The sequence below is a fragment of the Canis aureus genome, chromosome 11, assembly GCF_053574225.1.
Source record: "Canis aureus isolate CA01 chromosome 11, VMU_Caureus_v.1.0, whole genome shotgun sequence".
In the NCBI taxonomy this organism is placed as follows: domain Eukaryota; kingdom Metazoa; phylum Chordata; class Mammalia; order Carnivora; family Canidae; genus Canis; species Canis aureus.
In genome coordinates this window covers 37,767,785-37,790,743 of record NC_135621.1, presented here as the reverse complement: position 1 = coordinate 37,790,743, position 22,959 = coordinate 37,767,785, and the positions used below count along the sequence as shown (strand labels likewise).

Genomic DNA, 22,959 nt, shown 5'->3' with positions numbered 1-22,959 from the left:
CCTTCAGTTCATGTGTGTCCATACATCCAAAGGGTGTCTCCTGTAGGCAGCATATAGATGAGTGTGTTTTTTAATCAACTCAGCCACTCTGTCTTTTGATTGGAGAATTGGTCCATTTACATTTGCATTTAAAGTAATTATCGACACATATGTGCTTATTGCCATCTTGTGCATTGTTTTTCTGGCTGTTTTTGTAGTTCTTCTCTGTTCCTTTCTTCTTCTCTTGCTCTCTTCCTTTCTGATGTCATGACTTTCTTTAGCGGTATCTTTTGTGTATTTAGATTTTCCTTTGTGGTTACCATCAGGCTTACATATAATAACATTTATAACAGTCTATTTTAGATTGATAACAACCTAAGTTTGATTCCATTCCTAAAGCTCAACATTTTTAGTCTCCTCTACCTCATTTTATATATTTGATGTGATATTTTACATCTTTTGATCTTGTGTATCTCTCAACTAATTATTGTAATCATAGTTTTATTACTCCTTTGTCTTTGATTCTTCATCCTAACTTTATTTTTTTTTAATTTTTATTTATTTATTTGTTTTTGAGAAAGAGAGAGTGTATATAAGTGGGGAGGAGAGGCAGGGGGAGAGAGAGAATCTCAAGCCTGATACGGGGCTCAATCTCATGAACCTGAGATCATGACCTGAGCTGAAATGAAGTCTCTGAGCTCTCAACCAGCTGAGCCGCCCAGAAACCATCCCAGCTTCATAAGTAATGAAGTCACTACCTTTGCTATATTTTTTTCCTGTGTGATTTATTCATTCATATGTGTTCTTGCCAATAATTAGCACTCTTTCTTCTTTCAGCTTGAAGAAATCCCTTTTACATTTCTTGTAAGATCAATGTAGTGGTGATGAACTCCTTTAGCTTTTGCTTGTCTGGAAAGCTCTCTCTCTCAATTCTGAATGATAACTTGGCTAAGTATTCTTTCTTGGAAGTTTTCTCTTTCAGCAGTTTGAGTATATCATACCATTCTTTCTGGCCTGCAAAACGTCTGCTGAAAAATCTGCCATATTCTTATGGATTTTTCCTGTACGTAACAAGTTGTTTTATTCTTGTTTGCTCTTTTGATAGTCTCTCCTTGTCCTTAACTTTGGCATTTTAATTATAATGTGTCTTGATGTAGGTATCTTTGGGTTCCTCTTGTTTGGAGCTCTCTGGGGTTTCTGAATCTAGATGTGTGTTTCTTTCCCCAGGTTAAGGAGGCTTTAAGCCATTATTTCTTCCAATAAGATTTCTGCCCCCTTTTCTCTGTCTTCTCCTGCTAGAACCCTTATGATATGAATGTTAGCCTGTTTGATGTTATCCTATAAATCCCTTAAGCTATCTTCACATTTTTAAAAATACTTTTTTTCCTTTTGCTGCTCTGATTGGGTGAGTTTCACTGCCTTGCCTTCTTGTTGACTGATCCTTTCTTCTGCCTCATCTAAGCTTCATGAACCCCATTCAGTGTATTTCTCATTTTAATTATTGTATTCTTTAGCTGTATAACTTCTATTTTGTATTTCTTATAGTTTCCATCTCTTTGATGAATTCTCACCATGTTCATCCATTCTTCTTTCCAGTCCAGTGAACATATTTATGACCATTACTTTGAACTCTTTATCAGGCAAGTTATCTTCATTTCATGAAGTCTTTTTTCCTGAGGTTTTATCTACTTCTTTCAGTTGGAACATATCCCTCTCTATTTTTTCATTTTGCTTGTTTCTCTGTATTGGTTTCTATACAGTAGATGAAACCACCACTCTTCCAATCTTGAAGGAGGGACCTCCTATAAGAGATGAAGCTTGTCATTCAATACTACTCTGGCTCTTGGTCGTCTCTCAAAACTTTGTGCTTGTCCAAGCAACTTATTATATTTTTAATAGCTCCCAGTAGATGGTAGCTGTCAGTGTCTCAAAGGGGAGAATCTCAGCACCTAAATTCAGTTTGACCGGAAACCAGGTACCCAGGTAGAAGCTCTTAAAAGTATAGCACTGAGGAGCCACAAGGCCCCGTGGCCTGCAGAACCAGGCACCAAGAGGCATCTTTCAGGTAGAGCTGCAAAAACTGGAGCAGCAGAAACATACAAAGGCTCCCTTCTAGAAGGTACTGGTGCTTTGGAGTATGAAGAGGGAGAGTGTGAAAATGATGCCAGCCAGTTCTGTACCTGAAATGTTCCAGCAGGCTCCTATGTCTCTGTGTGTGTGTGTGTGTGTGTGTGTGTAATTAGATGTCTGCCTCTCAAACTGAAGTTTCAGTATAAGCAGGTGGGCCTTCTTCACTTTAAGTCTGGACACAACTGGGTGCCTTAGCTAGGCCCTAGGGTGGGGAGTCTGAGTGCATGGACCCTTTAAGAGCTGTTTCTCAATTCACTACCTTCTTGTGGGTCTCAGGATATGAGCTCTGTTGGCTTTTAGAATTAGATGTTTGGGGGGCTTGTCTCTCAAGTGTATGTCTTTTTTTTTAAGATTTTATTTATTTATTCATGAGAGACACAGAGAGAGAGAGGCAGAGACATAGGCAGAGGGAGAAGCAGGCTCCATGCAGGGAGCCTGATATGGGACTCGATCCTGGAACCACAGGACCATGGACCCGAGACAAGGCAGACGCTCAACTGCTGAGCTACCTAGGGGTCCCTTGAGTGTAAGTCTTAAAAATCAGGGTGACTGATGTAGGGTTTGAACCCTTCATGCCTCAGGGAGAAGCTGTGGGCTTTGAGTACACTGCCAATTGTGGGTTGCTGTGCCAGGGTGTGGTTTATGATGAGATTGTATCCCAGGCTCTCCTACCTGCTTTGATGTGGTTTTCTTCTCATTTGCCCAATGTGTAGTCACCACTATGCCACTTTAGATATTTTGAGAGAAAATTATTCCATATGTAGCTTTAGACTCAGTGTCTGTGGGAGGATGTGAATTCAGGATTTTCTATATCATCATCTTGAATCCTTCATATGCACCTAAGAGCTGGTTCTTTGAAAAGATAAACAAAGGTGACAAACTTTAGCTATACTCACCAAGAAGAAAAAAGAGAGCACTCAAATAAATAGAATCAGAAATGAAAGAGATGCTACAATCGTCTCATATAAGACTACTAGGAACAATTATATGCCAAGAAGTTGGACAACCCAGAAGTGGGAAAATTCCTAGAAACAACTTACTACAACTGAATCATAATGAAATAGAAGATCTGACCTAGAAAGGAGATTGAATCAGGCTTCACCAGTAGTTCTATAATGCATTCAGAAAAGAATTAATACCAATCCTTCCCAAACTCTTCAAAAAATACAAGAGGGGGAAACTCTTCCAAACACATTTTATGAGGCCAACATTAGGCTGACTCTAATACCAAGACCAGACAAGGATACTACAAACAAAATCACAGGTCAATATCCCTAGTGAAGATAAATGCAAAAATCCTCAACAAAATATTAGCAAACTGAATTTCTACAATACATTAAAAGGATCTTACACCATGAGTAAGTGGGATTTATTCCAGGGATGTAAGGATGGTTCAACATCTGCATATCAGTAAGTGTAATACACCACACTGACACAATTAAGGATAAAAAAACATATGATCATCTCAACAGATACAGAAAAACCAGGTGAAAAAGTTCAACCTTCATTTGTGATCAAAAACTCTCAACAACAACAAAAAAAAAAAACTCTCAACAAAGTGGATATAGGCAGGAACATACCTCAACATAATAAAGGCCACATATGACTAGGCCATAGCTAACCTCATATTCAATGGTAAAAGACTGAAAGCTTTTCCTCTAAAATTAGAAACAAGACAAAGATGTCCAGTCTCACTACTTTGATTTGGCATAGTATTGGAAGTCCTAGCCAGAGAGATTTGGTTAAAAATATAAATAAAGGACATCTAAACTGGAAAAGAAACAAAACTGTCACTATTTGCAGATGACACAATACTAGAGAAAACACTAAAGTCTCCATTAAAAAACCATTAGAACTAATAAACTCATTAAAGTTGTAGGATACAAAATCAATATGCAAAAATCTGTTGCATTCCTTTACACTAATAATGAAGCAGCAGAAAGAGAAATTAAGAAATCAATCTCCTTTACAATTACACCAAAAATAAATGCATAAAAATAAAATTTTATTTATTTTTATTTATTTTATTGTTTTAAAAGATTTTATTTATTTATTCATGAGAGAGACAGAGAGAGAGAGAGAGAGAGAAGCAGAGACATAAGCAGAGGGAGAAGCAGGCTCCATGCAGGGAGCCTGATGTGGGGCTTGATCCCGGGACTTGAGGATGATGCCCTGGGCTGAAGGCAGGCACTAAACTGCTGAGCCACCCAGGCATCCCAGAAATAAAATATAAAAAGTCTTTATTTAAATTCCAGTTAGTTAACATAAAGTGTAATATTAGTTTCAGGAATACAATATAGTGATTCAACACCCCAGTGCTCATCACAAGTGCCCTCCTTAATCCTCAGCACCTATTTAACCATCTCCCCACCCGTTTCTTCTGGTAGCCATCAGTTTGTTCTCAATAATCAAGAGTCTATTTGTTGATTTGCTTCTCTCTCTCTTCTCTTCCCCCTTTGCTCATTTGTTTTGTTTCTTAGATTCTACATATGAGTGAAATCACATGGCATTTGTCTTTCTCTGACTCATTTCAGTTAGCATAATACTCTCTAGCTCCATCCATGTTATTGCAAATGGCAAGATTTCATTCTTTTTTTTACAACAGAGTAATATTCTAATATATATATACCACATCTTCCTTATCTATTCATCAGTTGATGGACATTTGGGATCTTTAAATAATTTGGCTATTGTACATAGTGCTGCTATAAACATCAGGGTGTATGTATCCCTTTGAATTAGTATTTGTATTCTTTGGGTAAATACCCAGTAGTGCAATTGCTGGGTCATAGGGGAACTATATTTTTTTAACTTTTGAGGACCCTCCATACTGTTTTCCAGAGTGGCTGCACCAGTTTGCATGCCCACCATGTGAGACAGTTCCCCTTTCTCTACATCCTTGCCAGCACCTTTAGTTTCTTGTGTTGGTGATTTTAGCTGTTCTGACAGGTGTGAGATGGTATCTCATTGTAGTTTTGATTTGAGTTTCTCTGATAATCAGTGATGTTGAGTATCTTTTCATGTCTGTTGGCCATCTGAACATCTTCTTTGGGAAAATGTCTATTCATATCTTCTGCCCATTTTTTTATTGGATTATATTTTTCTGGGTGTTGAGTTTGATAAGTTCTTCATAGATTTTGGATACTAACCCTTTATCAGATATATCATTTGCAAATATCTTCCCCCATTTCAAAGGTTGCCTTTTAGTTTCATTGATTGTTTCCTTCACTGTGTTGTTTTATTTTCTGATGTAGTCCCAAAGTTTATGTTTATTTTTGTTTTCCTTGCCTCAGGAGATACATCTAGAGGAATATACTACAGCCAATGTTAAATAAGTTACTGCCTGTGATTTCTAGGACTTTAATGGTTTCCTGTCTCACATTTATGGCTTTCATCCATTTTGAATTTATTTTTGTGCATGGTGTAAGAAAGTGGTCCTGTCTCATTCTTCCACCTGTTGCTGTCTGTTTTCAGAATCATTTGTTGAACAGACTATTTTTTTTCTTTTTTTTCAAGAGAATATTAAATCACTTATTGATTACACATGATAATGGACGATACACAAGCTTTAATCCCATCTATAATTTTATCTGATACCATAATTCAATTTAGATATATTGCATAGGATGTGCCAACAATCATAATAACCAAATAAACTCCAGGACTTTGCTTGGGTGACCCTTTTAACAGTGAACTCCAGGTCACAACACATTAACTGTCAGTTCAACCACACCAAGGTTTGTGGAGACAATGGCTTCTGTGCCCAAGCAGGTTGCAAATAAATTTCGAGTGGAACCTGGCATCACCCTGAAGGAATTCTAACTTCACACTGTTGGGGTAGTTTACTAAGATGGCTTCAGAGTAGACTAACTTTACACAACACATTTTTAAAAAGACACATTTATTCAGCGTCATGATCAGACTATTACATTTAGCAATCAACAGCATGGGTGCAAAAAAAAAATCTACATTAAAACCCTTTGTTGGAATGCTTTACACTTTCCACAGAACAGAAACTAAAATAACCTGTTATACAATTAGTCACAAATACAGTCCTCGAGTTTTTTGCCCATACACATGAGTATTGTCTAAAACATGTCTTCTTTGTAGCAGCTAGGCCCTGCCACCACTGTGCTTGGCTGAGTTCACAAATCTGTTGTAACCTGTAGCTTCCCTGTCACTTCTCTGGCTCTCCTCTCCTGCTGAGCTTTGTTTCCTGGCAGTAATTAAAACCTTCTGCCACTGCCATAGCTGCTGCTGCTGCTGGAACCGCCATAGCCACCTTGGTTTCGTGGTTTGGCAAAGTATTGGCCTCCACCACCATAGGGGCCAGAGCTTCTGTCTCCAAAATTTCCTCCTTTCATGGGTCCAAAATTTGAGGGTTGATTGTTGTAATTGCCCAAATCATTATAGCTTCCATTACCTCCAAAGTTGCTTCCATCATTACCAAATCCGTTATAGCCATCCCCACTGCTACCGTATCCACCACCACCTCGACTGCCACCGAAGCCACCTCGACCACTGAAGTTCCCTCCACGACCAAAGTTGTCATTCCCACCAAAACCACCTCCACGACCACCACCAAAGTTTCCAGAACCACTTCGGCCTCTTTGGCTGGACGAAGCTCTAGCCATCTCTTGCTTCGATAGGGCTTTCCTTACTTCACAGTTGTGGCCATTCACAGGATGGTATTTTTGAATGACAATCTTGTCTACAGAGCCGTGGTCGTCAAAGGTCACAAAAGCAAAACTTCTCTTTTTGCCACTGCCTTGGTCAGTCATGATCTCAATCACCTCAATTTCCCCATACTGTTCAAAATAATCTCTTAGATGATGTTCTTCAGTGTCTTCTTTAATGCCACCGACAAAAATCTTTTTCACAGTTAAGTGGGCACCGGGTCTTTGAGAATCTTCTCGGGAGACAGCCCTCTTTGGTTCCACACTCTCCCGTCCACCTCGTGCGGCCCAGCGTTCGTGGCCGCGTCCACCTCCTCCACGGTGGGGTACGGGACGAACCCAAAGCCTCTGGAGCGCTTGGTGTTGGGGTCTCTCATTACCACACAGTCCGGAAGCGTCCCCCATTGCTCAAAATGGCTCCTCAGACTCTCATCGGTCGCTTCCAAGCTCAAACCTCCAATGAAGAGCTTCCGCAGCTGCTCGGGCTCTTTGGGAGACTCTGACTTAGACATGACGGTGGTGGGAGGGGAGACTGTAACGATGCTTACTCGGCGGCGTCCAGGGGCAGAAAGGCTTTTTTTTTTTTCCATTGAAATTCTTTCCTGCTTTGTTGAAGATCAATTGGCCATATAGTTGTGGGTTCATTTCTGGGTTCTCTGTTCTATTCTATTGATATGTGTCTATTTTTGTGTCAATATCATACTGTTTTGATTACTACAGATTTGTAATATAATTTGCAGTTCAGAATTGTGAAGCTTCCAGCTTTCCTTTTCTTTGCTTTTTAAAAGATCTATTTATTTATTTTAGGGGGAGAGGACGGGACAAGAGGGAGAGAGAGAAAGAGTCCCAAGTAGACTCTGTGCTGAGCAAGGAGCCGAACAGGGGCCTCAACTCAACCCCAAGATCACAACCTGAACTGAAACTGACTATGCCACCAAAGCACCTTGCATCTTTGCTTTTCTTTTTCAAGACTGCTTTGGCTATTTGGGGTCTTTTGTGGTTCCATTAAAATTTTAGGATTGTTTGTTCTAGCTCTGTGAAAATGTGAGTGGTATTTTGATAGGGATTGCATTAAATGTGTAGATTGCTTTGGGTAGTATAGATATTTTAACAATATTTGTTCTTCCAGTGAAGAGCATGGACTGGTTTTTCATTTCTTTTTGACATCTCCAATTTCTTTCATAAACATTCTATACTTTTCAGATTACAGATCTTTTACCTCTTTGATTATTCCTAGGTATCTTATGATATTTGGTGCAATTGTAAATAGGATCAATTTCTTGATTTTTCTTTCTGTTGCTTCATTATTGGTGTATAGAAATGCAACAGGTTTCTGCAAGTGATCTTGTGTCTTGCAACTTATTTTAAATTTTATTTATTTAAATAATTGCTTCTCCCAATGTGGGGCTCAAACCATAATCCCAAGATCAAGAGCCACGTGCTCTTCCAACTGAGCCAGCCAGGAGCCCCTGTATCCTGAGACTACTGAATTTGTGTATCAGTTCTAGAAGCATTTTGGTGGAGTCTTTCAGGTTTTCTATCTGGAGTATCATCTTATCTGCAAATAGTGAAAGTTTGACTTCTTCCTTGTTGATTTGGATGCTTTTATTTTTTTTTTGTAGTCTGATTGCTGAGGCTAGGACTTCCAGTAGTATGTAAAATAACATTGGTGAGAGTGGACATCCCTGTGTTGTTCCTGACCCTAGGGAAAAGCTCTCAGTTTTTCTCCATGAAGATGATACTAGCTGTGGGTTTTTCATATATTTCATATATGTTGAATACCTAGGAATAAATTTAACAAAGGAAGTGAAAGATTTGTATAGTAGAAAATATGACATTAATGAAAGGAATTGAAGAAGACACAAATAAATGTAAAGATATTCTGTGCTCATGGATTAGAAGAATTAATATTGTTAAAATGTCCATACTATCTAAAACGGTCTACAGATTCAATGCAATCTCTATCAGTATTACCATGGTATTTTTCAGAGAAATAGAACAAAAAGTACAAACTGCGTAGGAAACCACAAAAGACCCTGAACAGCCAAAGCACCGTACAAGTGTTCTGTATGATCTCACTTTTTATGTGGAATCTAAAAAAACCCCAACCCAACAAGCTCATAGACACAGAGAATAGACTGATGGTTCCAAAAGTTGAGAGTGAGTGGGAGGAATGGGTGAATGAACTGTTTTTGTTGTTGTTTGTTTTTTTAGTTTAAATAATTTGAAGGGAAATTAAAAAAAAATCCACCATCTGAATTAGAAGAGGCTCCTTTAAAAAAAAAAAAAAAAAAGAAGAGGCTCCTTCCACCCCTCTTCCTGTCAGGTGCTATTAGGCCAGGCAGAGTGGCTCCAGGGCCTGAAGACACATCTCCAGGTGTAAGGCCACTGGTTTGCGCCCTTGGGGATCCCTTCAGGTCACTACCACAGACAGCAGCTATCCTGTGCCAGCATTTTCTCTGGTTAGACTAACTGCCTCTTCTCTCCTGCACTGATATTTTTCCTTGTAATAATCATTTTATAATCATGATCATCTTCCCTATCTGAATTCCATTTGGAAAGTTCTTTGCAGTGAGTTTATTAGTTTCTGTACCCTTCAATAATGTAATGATAGCTAACACTTATTGAACCTTATTATGTGCCAGCCGGCGTACTTCATTATGTGATTCTCACAATTCTAAAAACAACATAATACTGTAATCCTTGCATACGGATGAGACAACTGAAGCATAGAGAAAGGACTTGAAATTGCCTTTAGAGAGTCCCATGCAGGTGATTGTGAGTGAACTGGAACGTTTTCCCTCAGTGAAGTCATTACCCCGTGTAAGTAATGCTGATCAGCATTAAGAAAACAAGGAAGAACAGAACATGAATGTCTATTTCATTGGAATCATTATGTAACTTTGAGTAAAAAGCCAGGCTCAGGGCGACTCTCAGAAAAATGGTTTTAAACCTTCTCTTCATTTTCACCCTCTAGTTATCTCTCTGCAAGTTTTTAAAAAATGAAATATCTTCAAAACTTGAATTTCTCATGAGGTCTCTTGGCGCCAGAATGTGTAGCTGAGCAGGAATTCTCCAGCCCTCAAAAATGTCTTTATTTTATTTAAATTCAGGTCAACATATAACACCCAGTGCTCATCCCATCCCTTAGTGCTTATCACCCAGTCACCCCATCCCCCCATCCCCCACCTTCTGCAACCCTTTGTTTGTTTCCCAGAGTTAGGAGTCCCTCCTGATTTATCTCCCTCTCTGATTTTTCCCCACTCAGTTTTTCTCCTTCCCTTACAGTCTCTTTCACTATTTCTTATATTCCCCATATAAATGAGACCCTATGATAATTGTATTTCTCTAATTGATTTATTTCACTCAGCATAATACCCTCCAGTTCCATCCACGTCAAAACAAATGGTGGGTATTTGTCCTTCTTGATGGCTAATATTCCATTTTATATACAGACCACATCTTCTTTATCCATTAATCTGTCAATGGACATCAAGGCTCCTCCCACAATTTGGCTATTGTGGACATAGCTGCTGTGAACATTGGGGTGCAGCTGTCCCGGCATTTCACTGCATCTGTATCTTTGGGGTAAATCCCCAGCAGTGTAATTGCTGAGTCATAGGGTAGCTCTATTTTTAACTCTTTGAGGAACCTCTGCACTGTTTTCCAGAGTGCTGTACCAGTTCACATTCTCACCAACAGTGCAAGAGGGTTCCCCCTTCTCCACATCCTCTCTAACATTTGTTGTTTCCTGTCAGTCTTCACCATTCTCACTGGTGTGAGGTGGTATCTCATTGTGGTTTTGATTTGTATTTCCCTGATTGCCAGTATGTGGAGCATTTTTTCATGTGTCTGTTAGCCATGTGTAGATTGTCTTTAGAGAAATGTCTATGTCTTCTGCCCATTTCTTGACTAGATTCTTTGTTTGGAGGGGGGTGTTGTGTTTGATAAGTTCTTTATAGAAAAAAATACCTTTTTAATGCAAACAATATTTGACTATTTCCAGATTTTCCTGGTCCATAAAGCATTCCAACACATGGCAAGTAGTACCAAGATTTTAAGTTTTGTTTTAAAAGATTTTATGTATTTATTAGACAGAGAGAGAAAGAGAGAGAGAGCATGCAAAAGCAGGGGGATTGGCAGAGGGAGAGGGAGAAGCAGGCTCCCTGCTGAACAGGGGGCCCAATGCAGGACTCAATCCCAGGACCCTGGGATCATGACCTGAGCCGAAGGCAGACACTTAACTGAATGAGCCACCCAGGTGCCCCAAGATTTTAGCTTTTTGCTGCAAAATGCAAGGTGTCTTTGAAGGGCCACAAATACATTGCGTGTAATGGCAAAATATACCTTCAGCATTGATTCCACACAAAACTTCTAAAAGCCATCATTGTTGCCAAAGCGAATGATTTACTAGAAATGTTCGGGGAAGAAGAGTGTAAGCAAAGCCCTGAATAGTTATCCTCTAATCCAAACTGGGAGCTCGTGAGACTGCCACACCCCCCTGCACCACTGAGGCTGGAGGTGGAGGGGAGCAGAGCTCATGCACCCCAGTCAGGGTTGCGAGGCAGGTGGTCCACCGAAGTCCTTGCTGCTGAGCACCTGCAGCCCAGCCCATCCACCCTTTCCTCACAGTCCCCAGCAAGAAGGCAGCCACTCCTTAGTTTACATTGATTCACACAAAATAGCCCCAGCTGGAAACTATGCTTTGGCAGAACACCCTCTGAGGATGTTACATTGTGGTAGTCCACAGTCACTTCCATACTTACTGTGGTTGACAGACCAATGGCCTCTCAAAAATATTTACCCTAAACTTGTGAATATGTGATCTCACATGCAAAAGGATTTTGCAGAGGTGATTAAGGATCTTGAGGGAGGAGATGATCCTGGATTATCTGGATGGGACCCATGTGATGACAAGAGTACAGAGAGGGAAGCAAGAAGGTGTTAGGGAAAGACGTGACAATGGAAGCTGAAGAGACAGGACTGCTGGCCTAGAAGATGAAAGGGAACAATGAGCCAATGAACACAATGAACACGGACAGGCTCTAGAAGTTAGAACAGGCAAGAAAACAGATTTTCTTCTATAGTCTCCATAAGGAACACAACTGTTAAAATTTTGACTTTGGGATTTCTGACCTCTAGAACTGTAAGACCATAAATTTTGCTGCTCTAAACCACAAGGTTTGTGGTAATTTGTTAGAGTAGCCATAGGAAACAAACATACCCATGGACATTTGCATTGCCTGCCCTCATATTTTATCTTTTGTGATTTGACCTTGTTCTTCATAGAGTTAAGGTGGGGTCTGTCTCCCTACCCTTGACTCTGGGTTGGCCATATGACTTACTTTAGCCAAAAGGGTGAGCTAGAAGTGATGATGTACCAGTTCTGAGTGTAGGCCTGAAGAAACGTTGTGTGTCTGCCCACTATTGCATATCTGTCATCAACATGATAGAGACATGCCTAGGCTAGATGATGGTCTGAGGCCAAGGATGGGGGATAATGGAACAGAGTAACCCCAGTTAAAGTATCCCAACAGGGAGAGGCCCCAGCTGAGCCATATCCAACTAAGCCCAACTTATGTCAGCTGAGATCCTTATTGACCTCTGAATTGTGATAATAAATTGTCACTTTAAGCCACTGAATTTTGGGACACTTTGTTATACACAGCAATAGCTAAGTGATACAGTGATGGCAACTTTGAAAGCAATGCTCCGGGTGTTTTTTTACACAATCTTATTGTAATGTTTGCTTCTGTTGAATGCATAGCCCAGGCCATAAAAATTCAGGCAATTCATTTAAGCTGGTCACAATCCTGCAGTCTCATCACACATGCAATAACCAGGAACAGAGAGTAATCAGAGTAATCTTCTCCACTCCTCCTTCCCTCCAGCCCTTGAAAGAAGTCACATTGTAGCAGTCTGTAGATCTTTTTATTAGTTTATTGAAATTGTAAAATATAATAAGTTATATATACAAAATTAGACAAAAATTATTGACAATTAAGACTTCACTGGCTAGGGCCCATAGCTCTAGCCTTGGGTGTTCCCTAAATGTTTTTAAGTATAGCAAAATAATGACTGTCTCCATACAAAATGGCAGAGTGGAAGTCCCTGCTCTGGTCAGTGATAATCATTATGGTCTCATTGATTTGAATTCCATAATGTAGGCTAACTTTCATCAAAATAGATTGTTCTTGGATTTGTTTCCAAATAAGTAAATGACAAAGGGATTTTTAACTCTACAAGGACTAGCTCCCTAAAAATGCCAGGTTGGGAGTCATCGAAACATGGTATGATGCTGGCTGGACCTCCGGCCCTGGAGTTTTAACTGTGTGAAATGAGGCAAATCTCCAGGCCTGGCAGCAGCCACTCCTGCTCCTTCACTGAAAATGTTCTTGGCAAACTACAAGCTGTCTCCCTGGACTGGCATGCTCATCACATGTGACATGTGCTGCCTAATTCAGGGGGAGACTCTCATCATTATCACAAAGCAGAAGAAAGAGGCACCGCAGGATTTCAAAGAGGAATTAAAAGGATAATTAAGTTTTGCTATGGAGTATTTAGCTTTCAGGCTATAGCAAATAGGCTCTGAAAAACAGCAGCAAACAGACACAGCAAATGATGATATTAAATATTCAGGACCTAATTATGATCCTATCACAGTATGTTCTACATTCATTGGTGGGAAGTTGCTTATTGGCTCTAAACATATGACTGATTCCCCACCCCCACCCTGAAGCATTTGCTCAGTCATGTGACTTGTAATTTTAAAAACATCGTTTTGTAAGTCGGAGACTGTTTTAATTTAGTAATAACCCATTGTCAGATCTGTCATTAGGAAGCTCAGCAGTGAACTCTAGATTAACCCCCTGGTATGATCACTACCCTGGCTCCCACACTTTTGGCAACTGCAGGTGTAGTAAGAGAATTTGCCAAGAATAATGCCAGTTTATTGCTTTACTGTCAGTTTTTCTGCTTCTACTCTCATTTTACTTGATGAATGGGTGTTCACTTCGATGCACACCTTGAAGGCCTGGCATTTCCTGCAGCTCAATTTCCTGTTGCCCACCTGAACTTTACTTTCCCTGATTACAGAATCACAAACTAACCTTTCCTTTGCAGAAGAGGAACTGAAGCTGGGGAGGGAGAAGAAAGTGGCCCAAGTTGGTACAACTAGAGCCAGGTCCCTGGATTCTGCGGCCAGGCCCTCCCTACGCTGTGAGGCCCTACTTTCTTTGACTGGTTCAGAAGCCCTCATGCCACGAGGCTCATCCACAAGTCTCAGATGCTGAAAATCTTCAATTATGCATGGCTGAATCTTAGGAAGTCACCATTTCTCTTTGTACAGACAGTTGACCACTCATTTCTGTTTGAAGCAAAAACAGGCTGACACATCGTTTAAATGGATTGTGTTCTTGAGCATTGCTGCCCACAAAGGGTCACACTTGACCAAGGATGAGAGTGGAATGCAGCTCATGTGTAATCCCAACCCACTGGGGCCAGGCCCGGGCCCCCTGCAGCAGGTGACCTGGACACAGGTCTACTTGACTGGAAAGACACACACCTGGTATATCAGTGACAGGAGGCAGGCCACAGGGTAGACTCTTGCACTTGTGACCAGAAGGGTGGTAGGAATACAGATGGCCTCAGGAACAGGCAGACTTATCCCAATGTAGCCACTTAAGATATTAATAGACAAGTTGTGAACCTGACACACTACATGGAGTGGGACATCTGCCCTTTGTAGTTGTGTCACCAGGCTTTCCAGCTGCTTTCTTCATGAGGCTGCCCTCCTTCATCACCCATGAGGAGCCATCTCCTCTCTCAAACTTCTATTATGTTTCCTCAGCAGCCCCTCATCAAGACAATTTGATGTCTTCTAGCAAGGTGCTTTGTAAACACGTCTTGTCTCTCTCCCTAGGTTGTAAACTCCTTACAGACAGGGACCAGATTCTTCACCTCTGCCATCCCACGTCGTTCGGGTCATCTGAGCACCCAACAATGTCCCTTGAATGAGTTAGTGCATAAATATTCATCCTGCCTGGTGAGGTACCGGTGGGGAGCTGGGAGTATTCCAGCTTGAACCTTTTATCTCTGGTTAGATTGGAAGACTGGAAGACAGGCTCCATTTCCTCTCATTCCTAGGAACAGCCTAGGGCAAAGCCTGGTGACAGCAGAAAAAGCCTTGATTCTTGGCAGTCTGTTGGCAGCACTCAAGGCTCCAGAGCCCTTGTCAGATCCCTGGTGCCCCCAAGGAGGACGGCCTCCAGGTGGCCTCCTCAGGACGTGGCAGGGGGCTGGGAGGCAGGTGGCACGAGCCCGGCCCACTCCAGAATGTCTGCACACAAGGACTCCACAGCATCTAGTCGCTCTATCTGCACCAGTTTTGTGAGCAGCTCTGGGATGCTGTAGCCTGCTGTGCTGATGCGGTCAAAGAGCTGCAGGCCATCTGTCATGCCCCCAATCTCATCCCTCTTCAGTCCAAAGCTCTCGGCGAGGTGGCGCCAAGTTTTCACTACTGCTTTCTCTGAGTTGTAGGTAGAGCTGAGCATTCGGCTCGTCTTCTCAAGGCAGTCAAATGGCAGCTCTGTGGGGCTGAGACCTGCAGAGACAAAGGGCCATGGTCAGACATCACGAATGGCAGTTAACAGAAGCTCAATGCTTTTAAACATTATTTTTATAACCTTTTTTAAAAATAAACTAAAACACAGATGTAGAAAGCCACACAAAATAAATGCATAGCTCAGGGTGAACTACACCCAGGACTTTGTCAGCCACATGAGCAGCCTCTCCATTTGCCCTAATCTCAATAATATCCCTTCTCCTTCTAGGAAAATAGCCACCATACTGTTAGAGTAATCCCCTCAAAACCACTGTCAGCAGCCACCAAAGTCTTGAACACAGGCTATCCTTAGTTGGGTGACCCTGCTTCACCTGGAGCTGGGATGAGGAGGGAGTCAAAGGAACAGTAGTATCACATCTCTTTATGGGGACAGCAGGCATCTTTATGAAAGGTGCTTTCAAAGACAGCCTTAAGTTGGGGCTGCCTGAGCCAAGTCACTGCCACCTGATGATTCTCAACCTTCCCTGCACATTAGACTCACCTGGGAGTGTTTTGGGGGAAAAAACTGATGTATTTTCACTTTTGGAAAATAGAACAGACATGTTTTTCCCTACTCTTCCTGGTAAGTACAGCTAAAAACCCTAGATGTACAAAGCAAACATAAGGAGACCCTGTAAAGTGGAGAGAAAAGACAGACTGGTAGGGATCTTGGGAGTAGAACAATGACATGGTGCTGACTTCCTCAGTTTCCTTTTGCCTCAGTATCCCAGACATGGAGCTGAAGAGTCCATCAACCCAGAAACACCAACAATAACAAATAAAAATAGTCCCAAGAGAGGCCTGCTCTCTCTAGCTAAAGCACTAGAGAAATAGAAGCTCAGCAAGAAGAGAGCAGTTAGACAATAACTGCTTTGTTACAGCTAAACACTACAGAGAAAACTATGGCCCTGTCCTCACCAAGGCCAGCAAAGGCTGAGTGGGAGCCTGGATGTCCACCCTCAGTAGGCTGTAACACTGCACCAGATATCAGGGAAGGTCAAGTCTAGAGCCTGGACTTCCTTATCATCAGCTGGTATCAAGCCTTCCACCGTACTGGTATCAGTGGAGACCACTTGAAGAAACAGATTCCCACCTCACCTCCTTGTCAGCAACAAAAAGAAGCCCCTACTTGGGTGTCATTGAAGGCTGAGTCTCATAATGTGACATAAAACTGTCCAGTTTCAATAGAAACCCATTTATCAAGAACTAGGGAGATCTCAAATGTTCTTAATTTTGTTTTTGAAAATATTTCCAAAAAGGGGTAAAGAGTGTGAGGCAGGGTCAGTCAAATCCTCTGTTGTTATTGATGGCTAGGAAGATCTCAAATGAATGAATAAAAGATAACACCAGAGATAATAGAGATGTTAGAATTATCTGATAAAGATTTTAAAGAATCCATGATAAAAATGCTTCAACAAATAATTACATACACTCTTGAAACAAATGAAAAAATAGAAAGCCTTAGCTAAGATAGAAAATATAAAAAGTACCAAGTGGAAATGTTAGAACTGCAAAAAGACAATAAATGAAATAAAAGTTTAAGTAGATATGCTCAATGGCAGAGTAGAGACAGAGGAAAGAAAGAGTGAACTGAATAATGGAAATTATTTATTTGAACAACAGATATAAAATAAACTGAAAACACAGAGTCCCAAGGATCTGTAAGACTAAAACAAAAGATCTCACATTTGTGTCATGGAGGCCTAGGAGAGGAGAGAGAGGTATGGATGGAAAAGGGAATAATGGCTGAAAACTTCCCAAACTTGGAGACAGACATAAGCTTATAGATTTAAGAAGCTGAGAAAACTCCAAACAGGATACACCCAAAGAAATTCACATCAAGACACATTGTAAGCACTTGAAAACTAAAGACAAAGAAGTCTTGAAAACAGCAAGAAAAAAAAATCAGCACCTTACTTACAGAGGAAAACCAATTAGAATAGCAGTGGATTTCTCATCAGAAACCTGGAGACCAGAGTGACATGGTACAGTATTCTCAACTAACAGAAACAGTGTCCCACACCCAGGGAAAATACACTTCTGGAATGAAGCAGAAATCAAGGCAGCCTCAGGATGAAGGAAAACTAAGAATCTGTCACCAACAGAGCTACCTTAAAAGAATGACTAAAGGAAGTCTCTAATATATATATATATATATATATATATATATATATATATATATATATATATAATATACCTAATATCTCTCTCTCTCTTTATATATATAGTCACCAGCAGTCACCTCCTGCTCTTGTCCTGCCTCTCTCTCTCTCTATATATATATATACATATATAGATAGATAGATAGATAGATAGATAGATAGATAGAGAGATAGATATAGGTATAGATAGAGAGATAGATATAGATATAGATAGATGATAGATAGATAGATAGATAGATAGATAGATGATAGATAGATAGAGACTAATAAAATAGCAATAGCTATGGAAAAAAACGATGTACTCAAAACTCACACATCACTCAAAAAAAACCCCAAATGGATTTCTAAAATATATTCAAGTGATACAAAGGAAAGCAGGAAAAAGAAAACAGAGAATGAAAAACAGACAAAAAAGAGTATACAAAAAATAAAATAGCAATCTTAAATGCTAACATATCAATAGCTACATTAAATGTAAATGATTCAAATTCAACTTAAGAAACCAATTATATGCTATCTACAAGAAGCTAATGTTCAATATAATGATAAAGGCAGTTTGAAAGTACAAGAATGAAAAAAGATATACCATGTAAACACTAATAAAAGGAAAGCAGAAAAAAAAAAAAAAAGGAAAGCAGAAGTGGCTATCACATCAGACAGAGTAGATTTCAGAATAAAGGAAATTACCAGAGACAAAGAGGGACATTATATAATGATAAAAGGGTTAACCTACTATGAAGACATAGCAATCCTAAATCTCCATGGATCAAACAACAGAGCTCCAAAATATATGAAGCAAAAACTGAAGAACTGAAAGAAGAAATAAAGCCACAACTGTAATTGGAGACTTCAACAATTTTCCCTTAAACTGATAGAAGAATTGCTGGGAAATCAGCAAGAATATAGAACTTGACATCACCATTGACCAACAAAATCCAATCAACATTTATAGAACACCCCACTTAACAATAACAGAAGACATAGTCTCATCAAATGTAGGCCTTAAATCTCAACAAAAGAATGAAGTGAACCTATATACAGAGTATATTTGCCTACGACAATGAATCAAACTATAAATCAAAAACAAAGATAACAGGAAAATTTTCACACACTTGGAAATTTAACAACACAATCTTTTGTTGTTAGTTTTTGGCAAGGGTTAATGCATTTAAAGACATGGTTTATTTTTCAAATGGAGATACATTGTTTTCAGAGACCTTTATTAGACTCCTGTCTGTTCCCTTGACATTCCTTTAGAAGAAAGTTGTTATATGGGGGTGGAAGGAGAAAAGATATGTAAGTCCTCTTCTTTCTGGGAGCATCCAGAACTAAAGTTGGTGCTTCCCATGCAGGGAAGAGCCACTAGCAGTCACTTCCTGCTCTTGTCCTGCCTCCTGCCATGAGGAAAGCCACTGGCACTGGGAGTAACTACACAGTGCTGGCCTTTCCCTGCATTCTGGGGGCTCCACTCTTGAGAAGACCTCTGTCTTGCACTACTGTTAATGTATCTGGTGTGGTATGAGGACTAAATAACATATTTCCAAACAATCCATGGTTCAAAGAAGAAACCTTAAAGGAAATTTATTTTATTTTATTATTTTATTTTATTTTTAAAGGAAATTCTAAACATGAAAATACAACATATCAAAGTTTGTAGGACACAGCTGAAGTAATACTGAGAGGGACATTTATATCACAAATACATACATTACAAAAGCGGGAAAATCTCAAATCTGTAATCTAAACTCCAATCTCAATCAGAGTCCAAGATGGCAGAGGAATAGGAGACCTTAGTTTTCTCTGGTTCCAGGAATTTAGCTAGGTAGCTATATCATTCTGAACACCTGTGAACTCAACTGGAGATCTAAGAAAAGAATAGCTGCAACTCTACAAATAGAAAAACAATCACTTTCTGCAAGAGTGACAAGACAGGAAAACTCACCTCAAAAAAGAGAACAAGAGGCAGTACTGACTTCCAGGGACCTAATCAGTATAGATACAAGTAACATGTCAGAACTAGAGTTCAGAATAACAATTATAAAGATACTCGCTGGGCTTGAACAAAGCATAGAAGTCACTAGAAAATCCCTTTCTGGGGGATCCCTGGGTGGCGCAGCGGTTTGGCGCCTGCCTTTGGCCCAGGGCGCGATCCTGGAGACCTGGGATCGAATCCCACATCAGGCTCCTGGTGCATGGAGCCTGCTTCTCCCTCTGCCTAGGTCTCTGCCTCTCTCTCTCTCTCTCTCTCCGTGACTATCATAAATAAATAAAAAATTAAAAAAAAAAAAAAAAAAAAAAGAAAATCCCTTTCTGGAAAAATAAAAGAACTAAAATTTAATCAAGCTGAAATATAAAAGGCTATTAATGATGTGCAACAACAACAACAACAACAAAAAAGAGGCTCTAACTGCTAGGATAAATGAGGCAAAAGAGAATTAGTGATACAGAAGACAGAATGATGGAGAATAAAAAAGCTGAGAAAAAGAGAGATAAACTACTGAATCTTGAAGGGAGAATTCAAGAATAAGTGATACTATAAAGTAAAACAATATTAGAATAATTGAGATCTCATAAGAAGAGGAAAGAGAGGTGAGCCTAAGGTATATTTGAGCAAATTATAGCTGAGAACTTCCCTAATTTGGGGATGGAAACAGGCATGCAAGTCCAGGAGAACCCCCCTCAAAATCAATAATAAATAGTCATCATCTTGGCCAAATCTCAGAGACAAAGAGAAAATCCTGAAAGTAGCTCAGAACAAGAGGTCCATAACCTACAAGGCCAGAAACATTAGACTCACAGCAGACTTATCCACAGAGACCTGGCAGGCCAGAAAGGACAGGGTGCTAAAAGAGAAAAATAAGCAGCCAAAAATACTTTATCCAGTAAGACTGTCATTCAAAACAGAAGAAGAGATAAAAAGCTTCTAGGACAAACAGAAACTAAGAAAACTTGTGATCACTAAACCAGCCCTGCAATAAATATTAAAAGGGTTCCTGTAAGCGAAGAGAGAGTACAAAAATAACAGACCAGAAAGGAACAGAGACAATCTACAGAAACAGGGACTTTACAGGTATTTAACTAAATTCGTATCTTTCAATAGTTACTCTGAATGTAAATGGGCTAAAAGCAGCAATCAAAAGACAAAGGATATCAGATTGGATATAAAAAGCAAGAGCCATTGTTATGGTGTCAGCAAGAGGCTCGGTTTAGACACAAAGACACCTCCAGATTGAAAGTGAGGGGGTGGAGAACCATTTTTCATGCTAATGGACATCAAAAGAAAGCTGAGGTAGCCATTCTTATATCAGACAAATTAGATTTTTTTAAAAATTTTTATTTATTTATGATAGTCACAGAGAGAGAGAGAGAGGCAGAGACACAGGCAGAGGGAGAAGCAGGCTCCATGCATCGGGAGCCTGATGTGGGATTCGATCCCGGGTCTCCAGGATCACGCCCTGGGCCAAAGGCAGGTTCCAAACTGCTGTGCCACCCAGGGATCCCGACAAATTAGATTTTAAACCAAAGACTGTAATAGAGATGAGGAAGGACACTTATATCATCATTAAAGTGTTTATCCAACAAGTAAATCTAACAATTATAAATATTTATGCCCTTAACATGGGAGCAGCCAATTATATAAACCAATTAATGACAAAATTAAAGAAACACATTGAAATAATACAGGAATAGTAGGGGCTTTAACATCCCACTCACTGCTCAGATTGTCTAAGCAGATCAACAAGGAAACAAGGGCTTTGAGTGACACACTGGACCAGATGGACTTAGCAAATATATTTGGAGTATTTCATCCTAAAGCAGAAGAATACACATTCTTCTTGAGTGCACATGGAACATTCTCCAAAAGAGATCACCTACTGGGTCACAAATCAGATCTCAACTGGTACCAAAAAATTGGGATCATTCCCTACATATTTTCAGATCATAATGCTTTGAAACTTGAACTGGATCACAAGAGGAGATTTGGAAAGAACTCAAATACATGGAGGTTAAAGAGCATCCTATTAAAGAATGAATGAGTCGACCAGGAAATTAAGAGTTTAAAAAATTCATGGAAACAAGTAAAAATGAAAACACAACTGTTCAAAACCTTTGGGGTGCAGCAAAGTGGTCATAAGAGGAAAGTATATAGCAATACAAGCCTTTCTCAAGAAACAAGAAAGGTCTCAAATATACAACCTAGCCTTAATCTGAAGAAGCTAGAGAAAGAACAGCAAATAAAGCCTAAACTTAGCAGGAGAAGACAAATAATAAAGATTAGAGCAGAAATCAACGAAACAGAAACCAAAGAATAGTAGAACAGATCAACAAAACTAGGAGCTGGTTCTTCAAAAGAATTAGTAAGATTGATAAACCCCTGACCAGATTTATCAAAAAGAAAAGAGAAAGGACTCAAATAAATAAAATCATGAATGAAAGAGAGGAGATCACAACCAACACCAAAGAAATACAAACAATTATAAGAACATATTATGAGCACCTATAGGCCAGTAAATTAGGCAATCTGGTAAAAAATGGTGCATTCCTAGGGACGTGTAAACTACCAAAACTGGAACAGGAAGAAATAGAAAACCTGAACAGACCCATAACCAGCAAGGAAATTGAAGCAGTAACTGAAAATCTCCCAACAAACAAGAGTCCAGGGCAGGATGGCTTCCCAGGGGAATTCTACCAAAAATTTAAAGAATTAATGCCTATTCTACTGAAGCTGTTTCAAGAAATAGAAACTGAAAGAAAACTTCCAAACATGTTCTATGAGTCCAGCATTACCTGATGCTGGACCTAAAGACCTAACCAGAAAGGAGAATTACAGACCAAATCCCTGATGAACTTGGATGCCAAACTTTTCACCAAGATACTAGCCTTAGGATCCAAGAGTACCTTAAAAGGGTTATTCACCACGTCCAAGTGGGATTTATTCCTGGGCTGCAAGGGTTCAACATCTGCAAATCAATCAGTGTGATACACTATATTAATAGAAGAAAGGACAAGAACCATATGATCCTCTCAATAGATAGAAAAAAAGCATTTGAAAAAATATGGCATCCTTTCTTGATTAAAACTCTTCAGAGTGTAGGGATACAGGGAACACAGCTTAATATCATAAAAGCCATCTACAAAAATCCCACAGTGAATATCATTCTCAATGGGGAAAAACTCAGAACTTTTCCCCTAAGATCAGGAACATGGCAGGATGTCCACTCTCACCACTGTTTATTCAACATAGTACTGGAGGTCCTAGCCTCAGCAATCAGACAACAACAACAACAACAACAACAAAGACATTTAAATTGGCAAAGAAGAAGCCAAACTCTCCCTCTTCACAGATGACATGATACTGTATATAGAAAACCCAAAAGACTCCACTGCAAGATTGCTAGAATTCATACAG

At 39.8% G+C, this 22,959-nt stretch overlaps 1 protein-coding gene across 2 annotated transcripts in view; it reads right to left on the bottom strand.

Annotated features, from left to right (window-relative positions):
* Window positions 1–12,711: 12,711 nt before the first annotated feature.
* The window catches only part of EDAR (ectodysplasin A receptor), a 95,032-nt gene continuing 84,784 nt past the window's right edge, over window positions 12,712–22,959 (bottom strand). For both annotated transcript variants that reach the window (XM_077914837.1, XM_077914838.1), the window contains one exon: window positions 12,712–15,387. In XM_077914837.1, coding sequence (XP_077770963.1) covers window positions 15,065–15,387 — 323 coding nt within the window. In that variant the 3' untranslated portion in view covers window positions 12,712–15,064. The remainder of the gene's footprint in view (window positions 15,388–22,959) is intronic.